This window comes from Mycteria americana, chromosome 6 (genome assembly GCF_035582795.1).
Source record: "Mycteria americana isolate JAX WOST 10 ecotype Jacksonville Zoo and Gardens chromosome 6, USCA_MyAme_1.0, whole genome shotgun sequence".
NCBI lineage: Eukaryota > Metazoa > Chordata > Aves > Ciconiiformes > Ciconiidae > Mycteria > Mycteria americana.
In genome coordinates this window covers 69,555,295-69,579,368 of record NC_134370.1, presented here as the reverse complement: position 1 = coordinate 69,579,368, position 24,074 = coordinate 69,555,295, and the positions used below count along the sequence as shown (strand labels likewise).

The window sequence follows — 24,074 nt, the reverse complement described above, 5'->3', positions numbered from 1 at the left end:
GAGCCGCCGCCGCTCCTTCCCCATCAGCCACCAGCACGGAATGATCCTCCGCTCCCAGCCGGGCTGTCCCCCTGGCCGGCTTCGCCGCTCCCCCATTGGCTTCCACCGCCCCTTGCCCGCCCCATTGGCTCCGGCCTCGCGTTGCGGCGCCGCGGTTGGCGGGGACGGGCGTCAATCAGGCCGGAGCCCCCGGGAGCGCCCGCCTCCGCAGTTATCAGGTTAGTGTTCGCCGCGGTGCTGGGGCTCGGGATTCCGAGCGGAGCTGGTTGAGCCCTCAAAGTCCCTCACCGCGCTGGCTTTGGGGGGGTCTCCATCGGTGTCACTGCACAAGCGGAGCCGGGGACAGCGAGCGACTCCCGCCAGCCACGGACATGGACATGAAGAAAAGGATCCACTTAGAGCTGCGGAACAGGACACCCTCAGATGTAAGCAATGCAAAAAAAAAAAAATTAATAATAATAATAAAAATCCATCCCACTTTTTTTTTTTTTTTTGGGGGGGGGGGGGGGTGCATCCCAACCCCGCGGGGCTCGGGCTGGGGGGGGGGGGGAGCGGCGGCGGCGGCGGCGGGGGGGCGGCGGGGCCGGTGCTGCCCTTGAGGTGCCTACCTGTGTGTGTGTGTGGCTGTGCACCCCAATTTGGGGGTGCCCGAAGGCGCACGCGTTATGGTCTAGGGGGAAACTAGAGGCTGCTCCTGACTCTGCCGGTGTGCGATGCCTTGGAGGGGGCTCGCCGTGCATTAAATAAAAATAAGTTGGTGCTCCTCTCTTGGCGTGTTTAGTTCGCAAATATTTGTACTGGGTGCTGGGCAGGGAGAGGCAGACAGGGACTGCGAGTGAGTTGCAAATGGTTTAGTTTAAAGTGCGTCTTCATTTCTTTGCAGTGATCAGGCAAGAGAGACTGGGGAGCCATATTTGTAACTTTGTAGTCCTCATGAACGCGCCCTTTCTCTCTCTCTCCCTCTCTCCAGATGCTGAGAAGATAAAAGAAAAGAATTTTAAACCATTGCTTAGCGTTTTTGGCGATCGGGTATCGCCGCCGGTAGCGCGAGCGTTGAATAAAAAAAATATTGCAAGAAATAAACGCACTCTCCACCCCCTCCATCCCCACACACGCACAAAAAGGCTGGATGTGTGCGTGTGCGTGTTTTTCTCCCCCCCCCCCCCCCCCCCCCCTTTCCCCCTTCCCCCGGGGCTGGACTTCAGGTTGTTGTTCCGCGTCTGGCGGAATAAACGAGAGAGGGAAAAACTTTGTCGGGGGGGAGGGGGGGAAAAAAAAAACCAAAACAAAAAAATACCCCCCCCCCCCCAAAAAAAAAAAAAAAAACCCACCCCAAACGAGTCAGCGGCGGGGGTGCCCGGAGGCAGGCGGGGCCCCGAGCCCGCTCCGGCGGGGCGCGAACTCGGGGCGCGGGGAGGCTGAGGGCAGCGGCGGGGAAGCCCCCTCCCCTCCCCTCTCCGCCCCGCCATCCCCCGGCGGGGCCCGCCGCCGCCGGGCCCTTGCATAATGGCCGGGCAGGGTGAGGTGTGCCCCGGCCCCGCCGCCGCCGCGGAAGGGGAACGGGAAGGGGAAGAAGGGGGGAACGTACCTCTCCGGGGGGCGCTGGGGGGAGGGCGGAGGCAAGGCGGCGGGACGCGGCCCAGCGGCTTTTCGGTGGCCGAGCGCGGTGTCCGAGGGACAAAGGCGGGCAGGTCGATGTAACCTGCTCTTTAAAGTTTAAAAACTCCTGGGCGAGGAGGAGGAGGAGGAGGACGGGGGGGGAGGAGGGCTCCCGCCACCGCCGCGGCACACGCCGCCGTCCTCGGCGGGCGGTGAGGCGCGGCCCGCGGGGGCTCATTGTTCGGGCGCGGGGGGCACAATGAGGCGAGCGGGGCCGGCCGCTGAGAGCCCCCCCGCCCCGCCGAGCCGCTCCCAGCCCCGCGCTGCCAGCGCCACACCGCAAGTAGGACGCGGCGCCATGTTTTTTTTCTTCCTCCCCCCCCCCCTTCCCCCCCCTTCCTCCTCCTCCTCCTCAGCTGCGGCGGAGGGAACGGCCGGGCGCGGGCGGCGGCCCTGCCCGCCCCGCCGGGCCGTGAGGGGAGCCCCGCCGCCCCGGCCCGCCCGCCACCGGCGGCTCCCGCTCCGGCAGGCCGGGGGTAGCGGCGGTGTGTGGAAGTGCGACATGAGGCGTTGGCGGAGGGGGCCTTCCCGCCGGCACTGCGGCGGCGGGGCCGGGCGGCGGCGGGGCGCCCGGGCGCCCTCTCCGACATGACTGCCAGCCGCCGGGGCTGCCATTTTGTCGCCGCCGTCGCCGCCGAGCGCGGGGCGGGAGGAGGCTCGTGACGACCGCAGCGGGACGAGCCAGGAGGGTAAAAAGGCGCCGTCGTCGTCCCCCCCTTTATTATTATTTTTAATTGTTATTCTTTTTATTTAATCCCGCGGGTGCCGCTGTGGGGCAGGGGGAGGCCGCCTTCCCTGTCCCCGGCCTGCTGCGGGGACCGGGCCCCAGCGGCCCGGCAGCGCCGCCGCACCTGCCCGCCCCGCCCCGGCAGCGCCCGCCCGGGCGGGAGCGGGGCCGGGGCCGGGGCCGGGGGTGCCGTGCGGCGGGGTGAGGTGCCCCTGCAGGCCCCCGGGCAGGGAGCGCGGCGCTGGGAATACGCCTTCTTCCCGGGCAGGGCCCTGCGGGAAGGTAGGTCTCTTGCTTTAGGGGCTCCTTTAATTTTTTGTTTTTAATTTTTAAATTATTTTTTGGCCTTTTTTTCCCTAGTTTTGGTCGATTTGTCCGTCGCTCCTACTGCTGGAGGCTTATTCACCATTTTAACACAGACCTACGGTTTAAAGACTTGATCCAAAGTGTGTTAGGTATAAACTGGACTTTTTTTTTTTTCGTTTTGCAACTCCACGCTTGGATTTTGTTCAGTTTTTGCTCTGTTCTGGCTTACGCCAAAGAAAGTTGAGAGAGCTCTGATCTGGTGGGGGTTCACTGTTCCTCAGTAGCTCAGAAATCTACAGCAGTTAGTTGTAAAATACAGCTTATTTATCCTGTCGCTTTTTCTTTTTACCTGCTAGCCTTTCACTCTGTTAATGAATTATGTGTATCAGTCCTCCTAAGGTAGTGAAGGTGATCACCTCCGTTATAAAGCCAAATCTTTCTGGTTTCATACGAAGGGGGATAGAGATGCCATTTGGGAATGCTGTTCTGTTTAGAGTCTGCTTTGTAAAGCCATTGATTACAGATGTGTGCACGTGCTTTTGTGTTGTGGATATAATAATGGATATAAATGGATATAAGTGGATATAAATAAGTGTACGGTTTGAAGTCTGTTTCTCTAAAATACCTATTAAAATAAAGTTCAGCTAAATCCAGCTAGTGCTTTGGGTAAAATGCTGGCAGCTGGGGTTTAGGAGCGATTCTAATGCCCATGTCATTTATTTATGGATTTTAGTAAGTCTTTGGGCACGAACAGGACGGTTCTGTGAATTGTTTTCGTTAGTCTCTGCTTTAATACATAGGCAGTATTTCTCCTCCTTCTGTGGGGGAGCGTTCTTTTCAAACTTCTAAGTGTGATGTTAATAAATCTTGGTGAAAATAACCGTGAATATACTTGTTTTGGAGCTTCTGCCCAACGTGTGCTTAAGTTTTGTGGTGCATCTTATATTTAATAGATCCTGTTATCAGAATGTGCAGGATCAAAACTTTGTGCAAATCAAAGTTAGATAAGAGGATGTTGGTAAGGTGTTGTGGTTCTTTCTGAGCCTGTATTAATACTTTATAGTTTGATCTGGTTCATATGGTTCTTGTGTAGAATACTGTGTGCTACTGTGCGGCTGAGCTAGCTACTTCGAGCTGTTAAGTCATATAATCCTGTAAGGTTACATGTTGACTAATAAAACATAATATAAATGTCCTGAAGTGGATTGTGTAGGAGCTATTTCTTCCTTTTCTTCCTCAGCCTCTTTTTTGTTATTTAATTATTTTTTTTAATTCTCCCTTCATTTCTATATGAATTCAGTGCTGGTGAGAGGTCTGGGGTTTTGGTGCTTGAAAATTTTTTTTTTTCTGTGTGTTGTACAGCCAGCGTTGAGCTTACGCATCTACTTTCTGCCCAGATATTTCAACTTTTTATCCCATGACATTTACTGTCACTTATGGTAGCACACTTGCTGTAGCCTTTGTCACTTTGCTTATCTTATCAACGTGGGTTTCTGTTATAATTAACTACCTGCTAGAATTGGCCAGGTACAATTATTTTACGTGGGTTTCCTCCAGAGCCGTCAGCCGGTAGTGGTGTAACTACTGACCTCGCAGACGGGTTGCTCACCTGGGCAGGTTTGTGGGCATTCTTGTTCGAGTCCCATTGTAAACTCATTAGGAAAATGCAAAGACTGGTAAACAAGCTCAGTACTAAGGCTCTTCTCAGCCATGCGATATGGAGGTAGGGTTTTTTTGAAATTATGCACAAAACTCATCTTCTCTGGTTTAGCGCTACCACGCCAGTTCATTTAGGCTGAGGATTTAGTGCCTTATCAGCTCAAGATTGTGACAGTGATAGAATACCGACTGTGACATTGAGTATTTCTTACAGTTCTTCTTACTCTCTGTTACGCTTTAAAACTTACTTGACGGTCTGATTTCTCTCTGGCTTCCTGGAGATTTTAACACTGAAGGGAAATACGGTGCAAGCATCTATACAAAGTGTTCTTTCAAATGAAGAATATAAATAAAAAGGCTCTTTTCCCCAAGCTAGTTCCTTGTTGTGATACTTGCAGTAACAGTAAAGAGTTTAAAGTGATACACATCACTTTAAAGACTTGCATTTAAAAAAATATTTTGGTCTTGCGTATGGGTGCAGATACATACTTCTTTTACTTTCCGTAGGCTGAACAACCTCAAAATGGGAAAGGGATGTACTCTAGGTTTGAAACAAAGAGGGATATGGTTGCGTCTGGGGTGGCAGGAGACCAGCACGTACAAACTGTGCGGCGTGTGTACGTTATCATGGATTTTTGCAGACTTGTATCACTTAACCACTTACGTAGCTGACAGCAGGGTGTAAATGTACAAAGAAGTAGCTGTCTTTTTTGCAAACTTCCCAACTTTGCGTAACGGCTGATTTTCATGGCTCTGAATTTCCAGGTGCAAACCTGTAAAATGAGTATCCTATTGGATGGATGCTCATCTTGGAGGGACTGCAGCCCACAAAAATCAGGCTGGAGAACGGGTGTGATGTGCGAGCTGGCCTCACTGAAATTTAGACTAGTTTCATAGCTGACTACTGGGCTGACCAGGGAGGTGTTTGGCTGGACCTTCTCTTAACCTGGACCAAGTTTTAAGCATATGAAAGGACCTATGAACATAGAATTGAAAAACACCAGTATATGGATCTAAAACTGGTTGCCGAATTTTCCCATTTCTCTGTGATGCTGCTAGAAAGTAGCAACGCTAGATTTTTTTTTTTTTTTTTAACCCTCAACTCCTGAGAATTCCCTTTTGACCAGCAATATGTAAAGTGCAGTCACAGTTACAAAATTTTCTGAACGATTCCAGTGTGTGTCCAAATACTGGCTTGATAAAAATGCATTAAGAGAAATAGCTGGGGTTTAGTTGATGTAATTGTGTTGTCCATCAGGAAATACATCTCCTGAAGAAACAAGTGTTCTTGTCCTGCCCACCAAGTGAAACAAGTTGTTGAAACAAGGAGAAAAAAGAAAAAGCTTCTTAGTACAAACCTTTTAAGGTTAAGCCTAGCTATTATAATCCATCCTTGCAGTAGGATTTGTGTGTTATATAGCAATAAATTGAATATACCTTTCTGCTGTTATGGACACCAAAAACTCCTGGGTGGTTCAAGGTACCATTAATCACGTGCAGGGACTTAGGACTTTTAAAATATTTTATCTTTTGCTGTATTTAAAAGACCGTATTATCTACATCAGTGACGCATCTTTAAATGTACATTGAATGGTGGCACAAATATCAGTGGCTGTTTTCTTAAATATTTACATGCCGTAAGGCTGATACTGATGGATTCTTCCCATTTCGTTCATTCTATGGATTACTCCCCCATCCTCCTGCCGGAATGGTACAGGTATCAGTAAGTTGGAGAAGCTGAAAATTAAGAACTGGACCTGTGAAACATGAGTGGGTGCGATGTCTTGAACATTTTTTTGAATGAATTAAAAGTCAGGGAAGGTTATGGGAGCAGTTCTGGTTTGCACACCAGAATCCCGGGCGCCTACAAGGATCCCAGCGCCGTGCCTGGGAGGGAGCAGGACTTGCCAGGCTTCTGGGAAGGGAGGGAGGGAGGGAGGTCCTCTCCTTGCCACCCGCCGAGGCGGGCTTGCCATTTGCGGAGCGCGTGATGGCTTTCAGCAGTCTTGACTGACAAACAGCTCAGCTCGATGAACCAAACTCTGTGTGTCTGCAGCGAGGTGCAAGTCTCAAGTGGGAATAGAGAGCAGTGATGTTTTTGTTGTGCTTTGGAGTGATGGACACTTCTCCGCTATTTATGTGACACTACTGGACTTGTTCTGCATATAATTTTTTCTTGTCTCCTCTCTTACTCTGCTGTCCTTCAGACAAAATAGCTAGTAAATACGTAGTCTGTATTTTTTGACTAGTTTGCTAAAATCAGTCCTAAAGCCCTTGCGTATGTAAGCATGACCTTTGAAATATTTCCAAAAAAAAAAAAGCCTCAGTGGTTTGCCTTTACGCCACTGTGTAAAAGTTGTGCTCTCTATTGGAGCACTCATTTGTCCATCAACTTGGTCTAGGGAACACATTCCCTTCAAAGCCATAAAAAAGCTAGGAAAAGCTTATCTTCTGCAAGTAGGATTTGCCAATGCGTTCTATAGCAGCTGACATCTTCAGAGGCTGCTTTCCATATTAAATATGCAGCTCTTGAAATTAGTCTTAATTTAAATGCAGTGTTTCTTTTTTATGTATGTCTCCACATCAGTCCTTTGTTGCTGAGGGCAATTCGGAGTACGTGTAACTGAACAAACTCAGCGGTTCAGCTAAATGCTTAAAATTTCCAGCTGAAGAAGTTTCATATTAAAGGTGCAATGCAATCTCGTGTTTTGCTTCTGTTTTATTTATTAATAGCTGGCAGTGAATGAAAAGCCCTTTGGAAGTGGTATCAGGCACTCTGTTTCTCAGAGAGGAGCTGAGACAGGGAGCTGGAGTGACCCGTGCGAAGTCACCCACCCCAGCCGGGAGCAGAGCAAAGTGCTCTGCCAGTATGTGATACCATCTGTAGGAAAGGGAGAAGCAAGCAACATTAATGTGAAGATTAAAAAGCATTTAATGCAAAGATCAAGCAATTTAATCACTTATGTATTTGAAACAGTCTGTCTAAAGAAATATTTGGAGTTTTTACAGAGTTATGCTGCTAACAGTGGAAACAAAAACGAAAACTAGCTATATGCTTTTGAATGAAACAGCTTTCCGTGTCCCTAAAGTGTGTTCTCGATTTATTAATTAGTGTGTTGCTTATGCATATGGCTATACTGACCCTTGTAAATGTGTGAAAGTATATTTATGTGAGTCATGGGGTTTCTTGGTTGGGGGGTGTTTTTCGAGAAAGACAACGGTAGATTATTCTTTCTGGAGGTTTTTTAGTACTGGAGATGCCTCGTAATTAGATGTGAGTGTAAGACGTAGTCAGAATTGCCAAGACTCTTCAACCTTCTGCCACTTACGTATTTCACTTGGACCTTTAGTTTCTCACAGAACAGAGCGAAGGGACATAAAATTAGTTGGAGCCATATGTATTGCTCTCAGGGTTTATAGCTATGCAATGTAAAATATTAGAGGGTAAAAAAAGTAAATGTATTGATACTGAGCCAGATTTTTTTCTGAGCTATGCAAGCAGCCTTAAGCTGTCTCTGAACACAGAGCAGCTTTGATTTAAAAAAAAAACCAAACACACACAACAACCAAACAAACCAAAACAACAAAAAATTCCTGTCTTTCCTCCCGTGCTCCTTTCCTTTTGCCGGAGCAGGGGTGATGCAGGGTCCCCATGCATGCAGAGTGGCCAGCAAAAGGAGGACACTAACTGTGCTCATCCTTGGGGGAGTTAACATAAACAGAGCCCAGCTTGAGGGGAGTTTAAAAGGTGGCTTTAAACTGCTGTTTTACTGCATCACTTTGAACGTGGGGACAGCAATTTAACAAGATGCTTGAGTGAAGACTGTGACAGATGTTCACTGAGATGTCCCTGTCATCACTGGATTGTTCTTGGTTCCTAGGCAAATGTTCTCATGCAATTCCTTGCTTGCATCTTTGTTGGGAGTGAATCCTGGTTTTCCCCTCTCCTCTTCCGGTCGTTTGTTGGTGGCTCGGTACCATGTTGGTGGCACTTCACTTCTTCCAGCTTTAGGAGCTGGTGCACAGTCCCTCCTCTCCCCGGGCACTCTTCTCAAACATGCTGGATCATTAAGGTTTGAGAGCCATGCAGAGCTGCAATCCAGAAAATAGTCCAAGTTTCTTCATCATGTGATTGTTAGATCAACTAAATTAAATACAAAGTGCTTGCTAGGGTATGGCTTACAAATGCAGAGTGAAACTGTATGAGAACCATGGCATTATAGTTCAAAGACAGCAGTATCGGGATCTGTGCATGTCCCTGCGTGTTGGTCCTTGTAGTGAAAAATATAAGGGGCACCAAAACTGTATTGGCATGATGCTGGAAGATCAATTTTGGGCTTCTGAAGTGTTCGGAAGTATTGGCGGGAGTTTCCAAGAAAGAGATGCGGGAGAGGAATTCCAATATGAAAGTTTGATGGGGTCGTGTCATTTGGAGAAACCCTAGATGAATTTTGAGGTCCAGTAGTAGTTTCACTTGACCTTGTTGCAAGAATTTGGTGTTAGAGCTCGGTTGAATGGGTATAACAGCTAGAAGTGGAGCAGGTTGCCGTTGAACCGGGTTGCGCTGGAAGCTGTTTTGTTCAGCAGTTGTGATTTGCTTGGTATCGAAGGGGCCAGTTGCAGAGTGCTGGTGGAAGGGATGCCTTTGTTCAGGTGTGGGGAGTGTGCCTGGGGGAAATCCTGTAAACTTCAGCCTGAACTGCTGTGAAGTCCTGACAGGCGCCTGGCATTCAGCCACAGTGAGGCTCTGCATTGTACTTGGTGTCCGTAATGGTGGTAATGGAGCACTGCTCAAAATTACAAGGTATATGCATTAATCCCATCCCTTCCCAGCCATCAGTCACTGCCTCTGCTAATATGATTCTCAAGTGCTCTGGCTGCTAGATTTCTTCCCCGTATCCCAAGGGAAGTGGTTTGTGTTACGTTGCTGGTTTTTGCGCAGCATTTCTCTGCCCCTGGATTTGCAGATTCTTTGCCCCTGCATTTGCAGATTCGCTGCCCGACACGATGATGACCACAGCCTGTGCAAGGTAAATGGTCGTTGGCTAACTAGTTTAAGACGTGTGCTGCAAGTGAGTCAAATCTATGTATCTCATCTCAGATACTCATAATAAAGCCTTGAAGGGATGTATCAAAATCCAAAATCACATGTTGGTTTGGTAAGGAAAAAAACTTTACTGCTGTCACCTGTGGTTGGTGTCTGTGAGCTTTATTCTGGTTTGCTTTTTACTTGTGTATCTTGGGGGAGGAAGAGGATGTCAACACTATTGGAATTTTCCCTTCCCTGTTAAATTTAATTCTGTTTGTGGCTAGATCCTCATCCCCGAGCATCTCCACCGGGCAATGCTGAGCTGCCCAGAAGGAGCAGCTGAGGATTGCCCCGCTGAAGGGGAATCCCCCGTGGCACCAAGCCAGCGCAGTCAGTGCCACGGCACCTGCCTCCCTCCCCTGCCTGCCTGCCGGCAGCACGCCAGAGGTGGGAAGGGGCACAGCCCAAACGGGCAGCGCTCTGGAAAGGCTGAACAGCTCTTGAGGTGTGTCTTAATTGACGTACAGCAGCCTGGGAGCTGCTCTAATATGGGCTAGAGATTATTCTGCGCTCCTCTGTCTCTTGCTGTTTTCCACCAGGAGCTGAACTTTGCGTAGCCTGGCTCTGCTGTGGGTTTATGTCTCAGGGGGGCCGTAGCATGGCTGAAGATCTGTCTTGAATGCAGGTGGCAAATGGCATATGGTGCCATCTTCATTTTTTAAAAAAAAAATTCAGTTCTTCAGGTTGGTTACATTTTGATGACCATCTCGGAGCAGAAGTTGCATCGTGTCTTTGAGCCTTCAGAGCAGCTTCGTTAGCCCAAGGTATTAAGTAGGCTGTTCGTTCAAGCATTTTTTGGCCTAGTCACGTTCCAGATGGTATCTGAAATGAAAATTATGCAACGTTTCACTCATTCCAGTAGTACCGTGGGGGAAGCTTGTAAAATTGAGCATGGAGGACATCATATCCTTACCATCACTGTGGAGCTAAGCATGAATGATGGGCTGCTTGGAAGACTTGGGCATTATCTTGAGCCTTGTCAAACCCATGCCTTCCCCAACAAATGAGAACGTCGTGACTGTGGAGGGCTGGCTTCTCTTAAACTTTGCTGCACAAATCAAGTGGAATAGAAACCAAAGGAGATCCATTTCTGCTCAAGGATCCCCAAAATCTGCCTGAGTACAGATCTAGAATACAGTACAAGAACTAGAAGGACACAATCCTTGGCAGTCTGGTTGCAGTAGGCAGCAACGGTCATGCTTTGCTGTGGAGCGATGGCAGGGCTTTGCATGGACTATGCAGGCATTTGAGACCAAAAAACCCCCAAAGACAGAAACCCAGGTGTCTTGAAGAAATGTTGGCGCATCTGGGAGAGGATAAAACTGTCTGTGCTTTCAAAAGTAATTTGGACTTCGCTTCCACTTACCACAGCAGGCTTCCCTTGCTCTCCCCTCCCTTCTTTCCACAGCTCTGCCCTCCTCCAAATGAAATTTCCATTGGGTTAAGAGGTATGAAGGACTTCTCTCAATTCCCCCCTGGACCATTTAGCTGGGGACAGTGCAAGACAGAGTTGACACCATCATCTTTACCTGCTTTTTTTGATGAAAATGCCATACAGTGGGATATTCCTGTCATAGGGGGTACCATATACAACGTACACTTCAAAAGCATGTGGTCCATTGGGCTGAAAATGAGATGTTACAGCCTTTGCTGTTCCTGCTTGTAAAGCCAGCAGAATGGTATTTGTACTTGTAAATTTGCCTTTTATCTTTTAAAATTACATTCACAACTGTGTCCTCCTGTTACCTTGTTAAGCCTTCAATTACAGACTGGGATTCAGGAACTTAGTCCCAAGTTCATGGATCTCTCTGCCCATGGGTTGTAGGCTTTCTGAAGTAGAGACTTTGCCTTTTTACCTGTTACAGTGGAAATGTAGCTTAAAGCTTAAGGTCATAATACGTGCGGCTTAATAGTTGTCTGTGTGTAATTATACACATGTGTATAGACATGTGTAATTAGACACATGTGTGTCTGTTGATTGTGTATGTGTTGATAACTCAAGAGTATGGTCCCTTCCAGAGAGGCAGCTTGCACTGGGAAAGGGAGGCAGGGGAAGGCCTGCCGGGTACCGTGCGCAGCGAGTGAGTCCCAGATGTCACTTGTGATGAGTCCCATGAAATCCCATGGCTGCTTACACATGGTTGCCTGTATGTACCCTAGGAATTGGTTGGAGTCTCACAGTACACCCCATGGCTATATTAAGGATACCATATACACATTTGGGAACACAGCTTAATGCAGTAACCATACTAGGAAGCAGATAAGAGTTCCTGGTTATCAAGCAAGCAGTAGTGTGATGTCATGAAGAGAGATAGGGGATGCCATAATCCACAGTTAACAGCACAGCGTGCATTAACAGAGATGTGATGTCATGTGCCGAAAGCGTCTGGGACCATCAGAAATAGAAACTGGGATGACCACAGCAGAACAGGTCCAAGGCGTGTGGTCTGAAGAGTTTGTTGGAGAAGCAGCAAGCTACTTGCTTACGTGTGATTGCTGAAAACTAAGGACTGATACCAGCAAACCACAGAGCAACGCTCGAGCAGAAGTACGCGGACAGCCAGGAAGCACCTGCTTGAGCAGATGGCACCCGCTGAATGGGGGAGAGGGGCAGCGGGGCCCTCAGCCACCCCGGGAATGCAGAGGACGAGGCAGAACGGCAGGCTGGGCGAGGAACGCTTGGCAGTTGAAGCTGTACAATGTGTAATATCCCTCCCCAAGCACCTGATGGTGCCTTATCGTAAAAGCTATCGAAGACATGGTCATGTACGACGGGAACCAACCTAGCCACCTGCTTGTTAGGTTTTCTGCTAGACACTCACCTGCGGGTGCTTTCTTAGCTGTTTAGGTAAGTATTGCGGTGTTATCTGTGGTGGTTGGTTACCTGTGGCATGTTGCTCTTCCACTGTTTATGTAGCAGGTTTTTGGGAGAGGGAGGAAAGATAAGTACAGCTCATGTGGTCTGTCTTGTACTAGTACTTACTTGTGTTAGTACTTACTCCAATTAGTGCTTTGATTTGCTTAGGCGTTGCGGCGTAGACAGTGATAAGGCTGACCCTATACAACTTCTGCAAGTTGAATCTTCCTGTCTTGGATGCAGCTAAGCACGAATTAGTTGAGGACACTTACTCCCTTAGCCGATCTCTCCAAACGAGTTCAGATTGTGCTCCCTAATTCTGACTGCTCATCTGCGTCTCTCTAACATTACACAGACTGCAGTGTGATACAACTGAATTGGTTCAGACCAGCTGAGGCTCACCCATCTCATTCAGGTATATAATGAGGCTCAGAAAGGGTGCTCACCCAGGCTACTTACATCAGGCAAAGGTTTATTCTGCATTTTGGTGACAGAATATGAGGAAAGAAATGTAAGAATTGTAGTCTCGCTGTGCATTTTCAGGGAGGTTCAGTAGATGTCTGGAGAGAGATTGAGGAGCTGGGATTTTCCTTAGAATTACAGAGACTTCTGAAAAACAAATGAGGAATAGGTTTTTACTCCTTCTGTCACAGTTTTGTGGTAGTGAGCTGTTTTAGATGGAAGGTAGCTTTATTAAGGTCACCTTTCCACTTCTCCCTCTCGGTATGCTGACACAGTTATGTGCTCACTAACTGTCAAGGCTGTAGTGTGCCTTGAAGAGGCCCAACATCCTCACAAGGGGCCTAAGGTTTGAGAGGAGACCTCTGTGCAGCAGCCAGCACCTTGGAAAAGTGCCCCGTTAATAACCCGGAGGGGCCTTGGAAAGCAATGCCCTCTCCCGGGGGGGACGGTTCTGCCTCTCCGGTTAACTGCAAAACAGCAAGTTCTTAAGGAGGAGATGGCAAGTCAGAGTGGAAGGGGAGGAGAGTGGGATGCGAAAGACCGCAGGCTGGGAGGCTGTGGGCAAATAGCTGCGGGTAATTTTAATACTTATAAAAACTGTATAAGCTGGTGGTAGTTTTTATTGCTTGTACTGCGTGCAAGAGAATTGGGCACGATGCAGCAGTGAGCAGGCACATGGCAGTGAAGTTGGGAGAAGCCCCACGAGCCCAGTTCATCCTCCTTTTGTACGCGTGTATTTTCTATGGGATTCTTAAATCTCTTCAAACGTAAAGCCATCTTAATTTTGACTTGAATTTTATTTTGTGGAGTCATGTTCTTTCAGAAGCGATTCAGTGTGTTAATACACCTCTGACCACGTAAGCACCAAAATTACATTGCTGCGGTTGTGCTTCTGGAGCGTTAGGAGCCTGTGCTCTGCTGTTTCCTAAACGAGCTCTTCCATTCGACCAAGCTTTCTACCACTTGCAAACCTGGCCGGTTTTATTCCATGATAGCTTACCTCTGGAGTTTTTTTGACTGTACCTTTGCCCACTGTCTTGGTACTGGGCACAGCAAAGAAGAGAGCATTGCAGGTCTGTAGCAAACAAAGTTTTCTGAAAGGTAGAGAGGAAACAGCAGTCTTGCACTAAAAAGAGCAAACTAAAAGTAGAAGCTGGTTGGCTCTTCTGCCACCATATTAAAGGGTTTTTCTTCTGCATCTATGGCTATTTCCAACTCCCACTGAAATCACTTCTCTACCCCCGAGGAAGCTTTGTGACGCTTTGTCCAATTCCCTGTTTGCCTCTTCTCCATCCTGCCCTTGGGGAGGATGAAGGGCTGTCCCACCTCCTGGGGTGAGGACAGATGGGCTCTTTCTCAGGGTGAGGTTTAGGTGCAGCTTCACTCTGTGCCTTTGGTCTGCTGCATAGCTCAAAGCCAGAGCTGACCCTGAACTCTGCTGGCTGCTGCAGCTGCGAGCATTTTCCCTCCCTGAACTCCCTCCCGCCTTGCTTCATCTTCCTGTATGTTCTCTTGCAAACTTCCTTTGCAAAGAGGATAAGGCAAAAAAAGACCTCCAGGCTCTCCAGCCGTACGCCAACGCGGTGCGGTCGGCACCACAGCAGTCTCCTTCGCCCTCCTTGCTCTGAAACGTGTCCGTAGGTGGGTGCTGCCTCGGATGAGCCACCTCGCTGGCCGAGGGAGATAACGGGGCAGGCAGGGGCCTCGCGTGCTGGTGAGAAAGGACACAGATAGGGGGAAATGTAGCTGCTGCACAGCCTGGGTTTGGGGTGGAGCTGCTTTTATTTTCCTTTTTTTTTTTCCCCCCTTCTTTTTTTATTTTGGCGGGAGCTCTGTGTGTGCGTGAAGCAGATGACTGAGAAAACTCGATATTTGTCCCGCCATTGATCTCGCTGGAGGATCCTGATACTTAAATACTGTTACAGTAAGAAGATACGCATGCTTGCCTTTAACATGGCTTTCCTGCTGTCTGAATTTCAAAGCAAAGAGGGGGTTTTATAGTTTGGTTTTGGTTGTTTTTTCCCCCCAGTGGGATACATGTATGTGGGATCAGGAGCATTTGACTTGATCCTTGGTTTCTTCTAATCAGCCTAAAATTCTTCTGGAAGACTTTTGTGTAGTCATTCCCGATCATAATTCTTCTAGGAAAATTGTAGAGTCTTGGAAAATGTATTTCCTGTCTAACGCTGATCCTCCTACTCTCAATGAATCACTTGTACTCTCATGTTGCTTTGGGCTGACTTCCCTATTGACTTCAGTGCCTGGGATTTAATTAGAAATCTAGGGATGTTATTTGGAGCTATAAAACTACATAGGATTCTTCTCTGTGCAGCAGGATTACAGTAATAAAAAAAATTAAGAAAATTAAATATTTGCATATTAACTGTCCTTGGTGTGAACTGAAGAGTTGCTTCATGTTTCTGCATACACTGCTCTTGCAGACTTGTTTTATCCTATCCTCAGCTTAAAGCAGCACACCTTCCCTTTCCAAACCTGTAACCAAGCCTCAGGCACGGGACGGGGTCTGCAGTGCACGCAGAAGGGTGGATTTTCCTGGGTGTTTTATAGGGGAGAAATAACTTGCAGAAATTCACTATCGGTGTGAAAATGTCTGGATGTTCCCCAAATGGGTGGGCCCTTCCTGTGGAGTCATAGTCCTCGCTGGCAGAGCTTCCCCAGAGCCCAGGAAAACTCATGTTGGCTACTAAGGGACTTGAATGCCGTAAGGCTGACCTGGCTTTAGGGTGAAAAGGAGCAGTTCTATTCAGGGTGGGGCATATTTAGGGGCTCTTTTGCATTGATGCTGTTGTTTTGTGTCTGTTGGAGACAGCACCTGCAAAAAGAGTGGTGCTCTATTTAAAAACAAACAAACAAACAAAACAAAACAAAACCAAAAAAACAACAAAACCAAACAGAAAACAAACAACCCCAGCAAAACCCTGCAGCCTGCAACTTGCTGTACGCATCGGTGGGGCTGCCCAGCTTTGGCTGACAGGCAGGTCCTGTGCTGCTCAGGCCCATGGTGACATTATCTTCACCTCTCCCTTCGACCCTCCCTACTGCAACATGGTGGGGGAGATAAGGGGTACACTGCTGCAGCAGCAGCTATGTTCACTGAACCTCCCCTGCCAGCATCATCTGACGCATCCCTTGTAATTCCCCAAGAACGGAGTTGCCTCCGTGGAGAAGATCTTCCCCTAAAATACCATCAAGCTACTGTAATGAGGAGGGGTGAGGGTAGGCTCCAGCGAGACCTGCTTTAAGATCACCAGTGCCTGCCATTGGGTTTCAGGAGTGTCTGAGCAGACAGTGGTCTCTCCACGCTTGAAAAGCTCGAATAATTTTTGCATGCAGAGAGAAGCTATTTTAACAACTGGTGATATGTTGTAATAGCATGCGAGTTGTATGGAGCGTCAAAGTTGTAGGTTAGTTTGAAAATAGATTGGTTTCATATTTTTTACAATGCTTATTGCTTGCATATAGCAAAGACGATGTTATTTCTAACAACCAAATCGGTTAGGCCAGGATTCATGTTTTTGAACTGTTTACACCATTTATAGAACAACACAAAGGTGGGCAGGTGAAGCAAAGCCAAATATCTGTGTTTTTGAAACATTGGTAACCTGGCATGCCAGCAAAAGGTAGAGGTCAGGCACGGAAAATAACCTTTGGCATACTTGCCAATTTGTGGGAATACCTTTCATTTTTTGCCTGATCTGTGTCATCCTTTGCTCGTGAATGAAACCTTTATCCTCCACGCAGAATGCCTGATACGCATTTTGCATTGTTCTTTTTCCAGGTTAAAGAACTCGTTCTTGACAACTGTAGGTCATACGAAGGCAAAATCGAAGGCCTTACAGATGAGTTTGAAGAGCTGGAATTCTTAAGTACAATCAACGTAGGCTTAACCTCAGTTGCAAACTTACCAAAGTTAAACAAACTTAAGAAGGTAAATAAAATGTCCTATGCCCTATCCCTCCCTCTGTGCACTACACCGAATGTAAAATAGTTGTTTGTATAAAAACGTAATTTAGCTGACCAAACTGCTTTGTGATACATGTTTGCACTAAAAACTCAAGATGTTCATGTGCCTTTTAGCTCGAGCTAAGCGACAACAGAATCTCAGGAGGACTGGAAGTGTTGGCAGAAAAGTGTCCAAACCTCACGCATCTAAATCTAAGCGGCAACAAAATAAAAGATCTCGGTACAATAGAACCGCTGGTAAGTTGATGCAGCACAGGCTGAAATCGCACCCCATTTTGTGATGAATGGAGGCGTTTTGGGCTTGGAATGGTCCAAAGCAACTTGCAGTGGAATGTCTTCGGTGCTTATCTCTCCGGGCGGGTTGCTGCAGGGCTCAGCCTGGCCCTGGGGCTCGTAGCCCTGCCCCAGGGCTCAGCCTGCCCCGGGGCTGTGCCGGCAGCGTGAGCGGCTGCTTCCCTCTAGCGGTTGCTGCTCCGCTGCCGCCGGGGCTGGGCTCTCCCCGCAGGCGCTGCAGGAAGCTCCGCAGCTTTCCGGGGTGGCGTGGGCTGTGGGTCTGTCTCCCAGACGCTCTGCTTGAGCTCGGTGTGTTTTCCCCAAAGTGTTGGGTCTAAAACCGCCAGCCACCGCTTCTGCCCAGGGGTGCGGCGTGTGCTGGTGGTGGTGGGAACCAGCTGCAGCACCGTGTGCCTCCGTAATGGGTTTGCTCGCTGCAGCGGGGCAGAGGTCGCTGAGCTTCCAACTCGTTCCTGCTGGTTTCTATCACCTCTCCTGCTCACGGTCATTATGCTTCTTATTTCAAGTGCTGAGATGAAGTTTGTCAGGTTGTGGTTCCAAAAAGCATCCAAGTGTCAATTCTACTAGTGCTATTTGGTTTTTGGTTTGTGTGTCCTTTGCTCTCCAGAAATGAAGTGTTCCAGCTCATGCTTATTTCCAAATACTTGCTCTTAAAATGTCTCAAGGAGCAGTTCTCAGATGAGTTCCTCTTGGATCTCTTTTCCCCCAGCAGAAGGGGAGAGCAGAGCAGTTAAACTCATGTAGCAAATGGATGAGAGAGAGGATTGTAACTGCTCCCAGTTTCAGACTTACTGTTTTCTTGATGTCACTGTTGCTCTACATGCTAAACTCCTGAAGGGGGATATTTCATAAGACTTGATACAAATCCTCAACTGCTTGTGCTTGTATTGTTAGTACTTTGAAGTGGTGTGGGCAATGCAGACCACCTCCTCCTCAAAAAAAACAAAACAAAACAAAAAACAAAAAACAAAACCCCACCACAAAACAGGATTTTACTTCCTGTTCAATTGCTAAGCCTTTTTTCATTTTGCCAAAGGCTAAGATACAATCATTAAAATTTTTAAAATCTCTCTTAGCAAAATTCTTGTGTCCAAAGAATAGTCTTGTTTCTTCTTCCATTGAAAGTGGTAGTTTAAATATACCCGACTGCTGGCTCCAATACCTTGCCTTGTGCTTTTGGGATAACTGACTGGACTAATATTTATTCTTAGCTTGGCCCCTCACAGCATGTGTGATTTTTGCACCATCACTTCTTTCCAAACTTCAGTCTTCTACTTGCGAGATGCTGAACTTGAGAGAGAGCATTTTCCGCTCTCGGATACCAAAGCAGCAATGGCCAGGCGTTGCAGATTTCTGTTCCACACCAATTTAGTAGGCAGAGAGCAAAATGACCCTTTTGTCATGGGAAGCTCTTGAGCACATTAACTCTGGCTGCTGTTGCCTTCTCTGCTCTGTAGAGAATTATTGTAACACTGAACTTCAGAGACTTCTCTTTCTTTGCAGAAAAAGTTAGAAAACCTGAAGAGTCTAGATCTTTTCAATTGCGAGGTAACCAACTTGAACGATTATAGAGAAAACGTATTCAAGCTCCTCCCGCAACTCACATACCTCGATGGCTACGATCGGGATGACAAAGAAGCACCGGACTCTGATGCAGAGGGCTACGTGGAGGGCTTAGACGACGAGGAGGAAGATGAAGATGGTATGTGAATTGTGCTACTTAGTGTACGTAAGTTATAAGATCGATATGCTGCCTAGTACATTTTGCTTCCAGCTCTGACTTGTTGGCAAGAGAAGGGTGTTCTCAGCAGCTCCTTCCTGACTGATGTAAAGGAGAAGTACCTCAGTGTCCTCTGAAGGAACGAGGGGAAAGGAGATGGGCAGGGCCTGAAAGAGCTACTTTCTCAGTCTTATCTCTAGTGAAAGATCGGGATGACAAAGAAGCGCCGGACTCTGATGCAGAGGGCTACGTGGAGGGCTTAGACGACGAGGAGGAAGATGAAGATGGTATGTGAATTTGTGCTGCTTGGTGTACGTAAGTTGTAAGTTTGTTATGCTGCGTGGTATGTTTTGCTTGCAGCTCTGACTCGTTGGCTGGAGAGGGGTGTCCCCAGCAGCTCCTGACTGATGTAAAGCAGAAGTGTCTCAGTGTCCTCTGAAGGAACGAGGGGAGAGGAAATGGGCAGGGCCTGAAAGAGCTACTTTCTCAGTCTTCTCTCTAGTGAAAGGTGGGGAGTGAAAGGGTGGTAGAAGGAAGGGGCCAGGAGGAGTAAGACAAGCAGTAAGACACTGAAAGACTTCAGGGACCAGTAAACCCCTGGGAATGAGGACGTAAGGGAGAAATGGGTAAGAAAGGATGGCGTGCACATGCTGCAGTTTTCCAGGAACAGTACAGTTGGGGAAGTATGAGCAGTTGTGTAGACCCTGATGGAGAAGGGTAGGGTGGAGAACCAGCTTGGGCATAGAAAAAAGTAGCTGAGTCAAGGAATTAAGTAAAGGAGCCAAGACACTAATAGGGAGTTTGTAGCTGCTTGTGAGGGCAAAACGAACTAGTTGGGATCGGGCAGAAGACAGGAGAGTGTGTGTATTGAAGTCTGCCTGGGCAAGCTCTGTGAAAGGCGCCTGGGCAAGCTCTGTGAAAGGCACTAACGAAGCAGCAGGGAACTTTTTAATGTTAGGAAAATGCACGGTGGGTCCCACTGAGCTGTAGGTGCCATTCTGCCTCCCCAGCAGACGGCACTCGGAGGCGTCAGTGTACTGGTCGGATGAGTTTCTGGCTGAGTTGGGGGAATTTGCTAGACTCTTCAAACCCAGCTGCACAGCAAAAGCAAATAGCTGGACTTGCACTTTTCCCTCGAGTGCTGAATGCGAGCTCTGGTGAGAGGGGCAAGTGCTGCAGCAGTGCCTGGCAGAGTGGTGCATTCGGCCAGGTTCAGCAGGGACAGGTTCTCCTCATCAGAGCACAAGTCTGGGCCTGCATTCAAATGCATGAAAAAGCTCCAAAACACCATTCCTGCAGCATGGAAAAACAATTTCTGGTTTGTTGCTTGGGCTAGTTGCATTTAATCTCTTTCCTCTTGAAAAGAGATTGCAAACCCCTAAGATGAATTGTGTGTGAGCCTCTTGGATTGCTCTGGCAGCATAAAGGCAGGAGGCCTCCCTTGGGGAGGGTTCCCAGTGCATGGTTGGCTTGTAAAGTTCTGCTCTATCCCTGGTGGGAGCAGATGGACACTTGGGGATGAAGAGCTGCAAGTGTCCCACGGGCTCAAAAATGCATATTAGTAGTGGGAGCCGGAGCAGCTGAAGCTAAAGCAATCCCGAGGCTGCCGTGACTTACTGTCAAGGCCCCTGCAGCCCTAGAGCAGCTCGGACCATGGGTGCAGCTGCCACACTACCCTGTCACTAGGCTGAAGAGGCACAGGACTACATCTAGCCCCGTCTAGCAGCTGGAGAGCTGCCTTTAATTCTGTACTGCCCTTCAGCAATGCTTGCAGTTTGCTCCTTGTGTCGATAGGAAGTCATACCTCAGGTGGCAGTGTTGGAAAAAAGTAAACTTTAAATGTCTGAGTGGTTAATCTTGTTTGACTGTATAGAAGAGGAGTATGATGATGATGCTCAGGTAGTAGAAGATGAAGAAGATGAGGAGGAAGAGGAGGAAGGAGAAGAGGAGGATGTGAGCGGAGAAGAGGAGGTAAGGATTTATGCAGTTTATAACGGGTGTGGAGTGAACATGCTCTAACTGGGAATAGTTCGGCAAGAAAGGGACCAAATATTGGAGACTTTTAGTACTTGAAGCGTGTGCTTTCTTTTTTACTTGAGAAGCATGGGGGGGGGGGCCCTTTGAGGCGTGCCTGTCTATGAGCCAGCTGCCATCTAGTGACCATTGACATGAAATCGTTCTGTTTATTGGGCTGTCAAAAAATACTATCAGGAACATCTGCAGACCTAGTTTGTGGTGCCTTCGAAGGGCTGGGGTTACAGCCTCCGTACAGACAAGAGCGTGGTACGTGACTTACTGACCCTGTGCTCTCAGAGCAAGCTTCCTCCTTGGGCACGTACCTTGTGATTCTTCAGGATGCTTAAATTCTTAGGGTGGTCCAGCTCCTGTGTGTAGGGTGTGCTGAGCCAGTCACAGTCTGCTGAGACTTTGCTGTTAGTGCAAGCACTGGGAAGGGGCTAAAATTTGACTGTAGGAGGTCATATTATCTGTCCTCCGGCCAAACAATCTTAGATACTTAACTGCCACTGCTGAATGGTTGGTCAGCCTCTTCTCAAAAACAACAGCAGCTCCTCAGGCTCTGGAGATGTCTGTTTGCGTTTTAACTCTCTCTGCCCCTAGAACATGCACCTTCTCCTACTGACCAGTCGTCAGGTTTTACTGAACTCAGGACATCATAACAATCTGCAGCTACATATCAGCATGAAGTATAAAACCATTTTCTCACTGAAGCTAGAAGTGGCTGCTATGATTGCTTGTGATTTTCTGCAATGAAACTTGGGCCAGGGTCCAGTTATACTGTAGCAAAAAACTGCACTTATGTAAGTGTGTGGGAAGTGTCTGCCTTTTTGTTTGGTTTTTGTTTAAGATGCTTCAAGGACTTTCTCTCTGTTGTAAAATGCTGTTGGGTATTGCCAAATTGTGAAAGGTCCTGCACTGAAACCGACTTTTTTAATCCTTCCTTTTTTTTTTTTTAAATCCAGGAGGATGAAGAAGGCTACAACGATGGTGAGGTAGATGATGATGAAGATGAAGAAGAGCCCGGTATGGCAGTAATCCAGTTTTTGCTAGAGATTAATAATAATAACATTTTTTTTAAAAAGTAAAATACCATTTTCTAAAAAGCAGGCTCATGTTTGTATTGCTGCTCCTTTGATAGCAAGCCAGTTGCCAAAGTAGAAGCTTGTTGAACTTGTTCAACTTCTCAGCAGCATGAGGGAGCACTCATGTAATTCAAGTTGTGTTTTATTTTCTAGATGAAGAGCGGGGACAGAAGAGAAAACGAGAACCTGAAGACGAAGGGGATGAAGACGACTAAACTGAATAACCTATTTTGAAAATTTCCTATTGTGATTTGACTGTTTTTACCCTGTATTTCCCCTCCCCACACCCCAACCTTTTTTTTTCTTTTTTTTCTTTTTTTTTTTTTTTTTTTTCTGATTGTAATGTTGCTGTGGGAACGAGAGGGAGAAGCAGACTGGGTGGGCAAGGGAATAAAATACTATTTTTACTGCCACTCCTCCTCCTATTCATTTTAATTTTTTTTCTTTTTGTCCCTCTCTTAGTCCCTGTAACTGCAATAGTAAGTATAAACCAAGTGGTAATTTGTTTCTTATTATCGGAGTGGATAGTTTGACATCTTTAAAAAAAAAAAAAAAAAAAAGACAAAAAAGTTTAAGATCAGTGGATGATACCCCAAATACACATACTCTGTTCCGAGACAGCCGAATAGTGTTGGTTGTTGGGATTTTTCCACCGCTGCCAGTCACTAAATACATTGTAAGCATTTTTTGGGGGATGCTGCAAATCTAGGCGAAGCATCCCTCCACAGCAACAGGTGTGAGAATGGCATATTGATAAAGTGATTTATTTGTTGCCTGTCCGTGAATGACTGCCATTTTCAGCCAATGCTTTCCCTGCTTTTGTAGGTACCTTTTCTTTTGCTGTTTGTAAATAGTGACCAAATGTTTTTGTTGGGTTTTTTTGGGGTGTTCCTTTGGATCTGGTTTTGTGGGGTGAATTTGCAATCTCCCCCCCTTCCCCGCCTTGTGTGTTGTGTGTTTTCCTTTCTGTTTGTTTTTGGGTTGGTTTTTTTTTGGCTAGGGTATAGCCAATACACTGAAAATGGCAGGCATTTAAATATATATATAAATATATATAAAAAGTGTTCCTAATTCCTGAGTTACTAGTGAAATGAATTTGACAATTGTAATAAAAAAATGTTTCAACCCTTTTAAATAAGGTGTGTACTATTTTGGTCTGTAATATATAACACCTAGTCAATTTTAAGTGATGAGAAACTACTTCCACTTGTGCTATATACTTTGAAAATTTTTACAAACCTAAATACAGGAGGCAGTTCAGCATGTAGGGTAGGAGGTTTCTTTTCATACACTCAAGCACGAGATACTAATACAAAATTGTATTTTCTTACCTAGTGGAAGTCAGTAAAATGACTGAAAATACCTAGTGAATGTACAGTTTTACTTTCATATCCCTCTTTAAAATAGCTTTAGAAGTGACTTGTATTTCCTAGTCAATATTTCATCTGTATAAATACATTTGCAACAGTTTTTTTTCCCAGAAGAGCCAAACTTTTGAGTTTTATGTCTGTTTGTCATTGATGAATTTCAATAAATCTTTTTATACAATTTTTCTGTGGCTTATTTGAGTAAAATGGGCCACTGGGAAGGAATTGCATACCTTTTTAAAAAGGCATTTACTAAGCTATTCTGGTAAATTCCCTGATATTTTTAGTAGCTTGATGATACGTTTTGCTCCATAAAAACTACTCTTAGCCATGGTTGGGTGAAACCAAGGGAGAGGTTTTGGCTTTAATGCAAATAATGGTATGCCATTTTTCTTTCAGAAAGAGGGTTTCTTCTGTGTTACCAGCATGATTATTGCAGTTAAGTGTGTTCATTTCTACTGTTTAATCCTATCCCTATTTATCCAGGCCCAGAAGAAAGAACTCTTGATTTCCTTCGTCTGAGTGAGGTGCTGTGGTTCGGTGTGTGAGTTCTGGGTTAGTATATCTAGGAGCTGTGGTCATCCGAGACGAGGGCTGTCTGCTGTGACTTACTGCCAGACCAGAGCTAAGTCTCCGCGTTTTCCTCTTTTGTGAACGAGTTGTGCATTAAAGGTGAACGGCATAGCACGCAGCATATACCGTGTACTTAAAATTAAGTTTCTGTGCCGTGCAAGAGCGCGAGAAGCTGTGGAAGATCATGTATTGCTCCTTCTTAACTGGATCTCTTTGGGAAAAAAACATGCCTTTCTTGGAGGTGGGAAACTACACTATCCAGAAGCGTTTGGGGGG

At 46.9% G+C, this 24,074-nt stretch overlaps 1 protein-coding gene across 4 annotated transcripts; it reads left to right on the top strand.

The window, feature by feature from the left end:
- The first annotated feature begins 292 nt into the window (after positions 1 to 292).
- ANP32A (acidic nuclear phosphoprotein 32 family member A) lies at positions 293 to 23,393 on the top strand. Of its 4 annotated transcripts, none has more exons than XM_075506428.1 (8): positions 293 to 425; positions 16,559 to 16,708; positions 16,858 to 16,980; positions 18,541 to 18,739; positions 18,946 to 19,044; positions 20,631 to 20,728; positions 21,739 to 21,799; positions 22,012 to 23,386. In XM_075506428.1, exons 1-8 carry the CDS (start codon positions 372 to 374, stop codon positions 22,071 to 22,073), a joined length of 846 nt encoding a protein of 281 aa, XP_075362543.1. In that variant the 5' UTR covers positions 293 to 371; the 3' UTR covers positions 22,074 to 23,386. The 4 variants fall into 4 exon arrangements, with proteins under 4 accessions (XP_075362543.1, XP_075362545.1, XP_075362546.1 ...); XM_075506431.1 differs by lacking the exon at positions 293 to 425 and adding an exon at positions 1,725 to 1,942 and having other exon boundaries at positions 22,012 to 23,390; XM_075506430.1 differs by lacking the exon at positions 18,946 to 19,044 and having other exon boundaries at positions 22,012 to 23,391.
- The last annotated feature ends 681 nt before the right edge of the window (positions 23,394 to 24,074 follow it).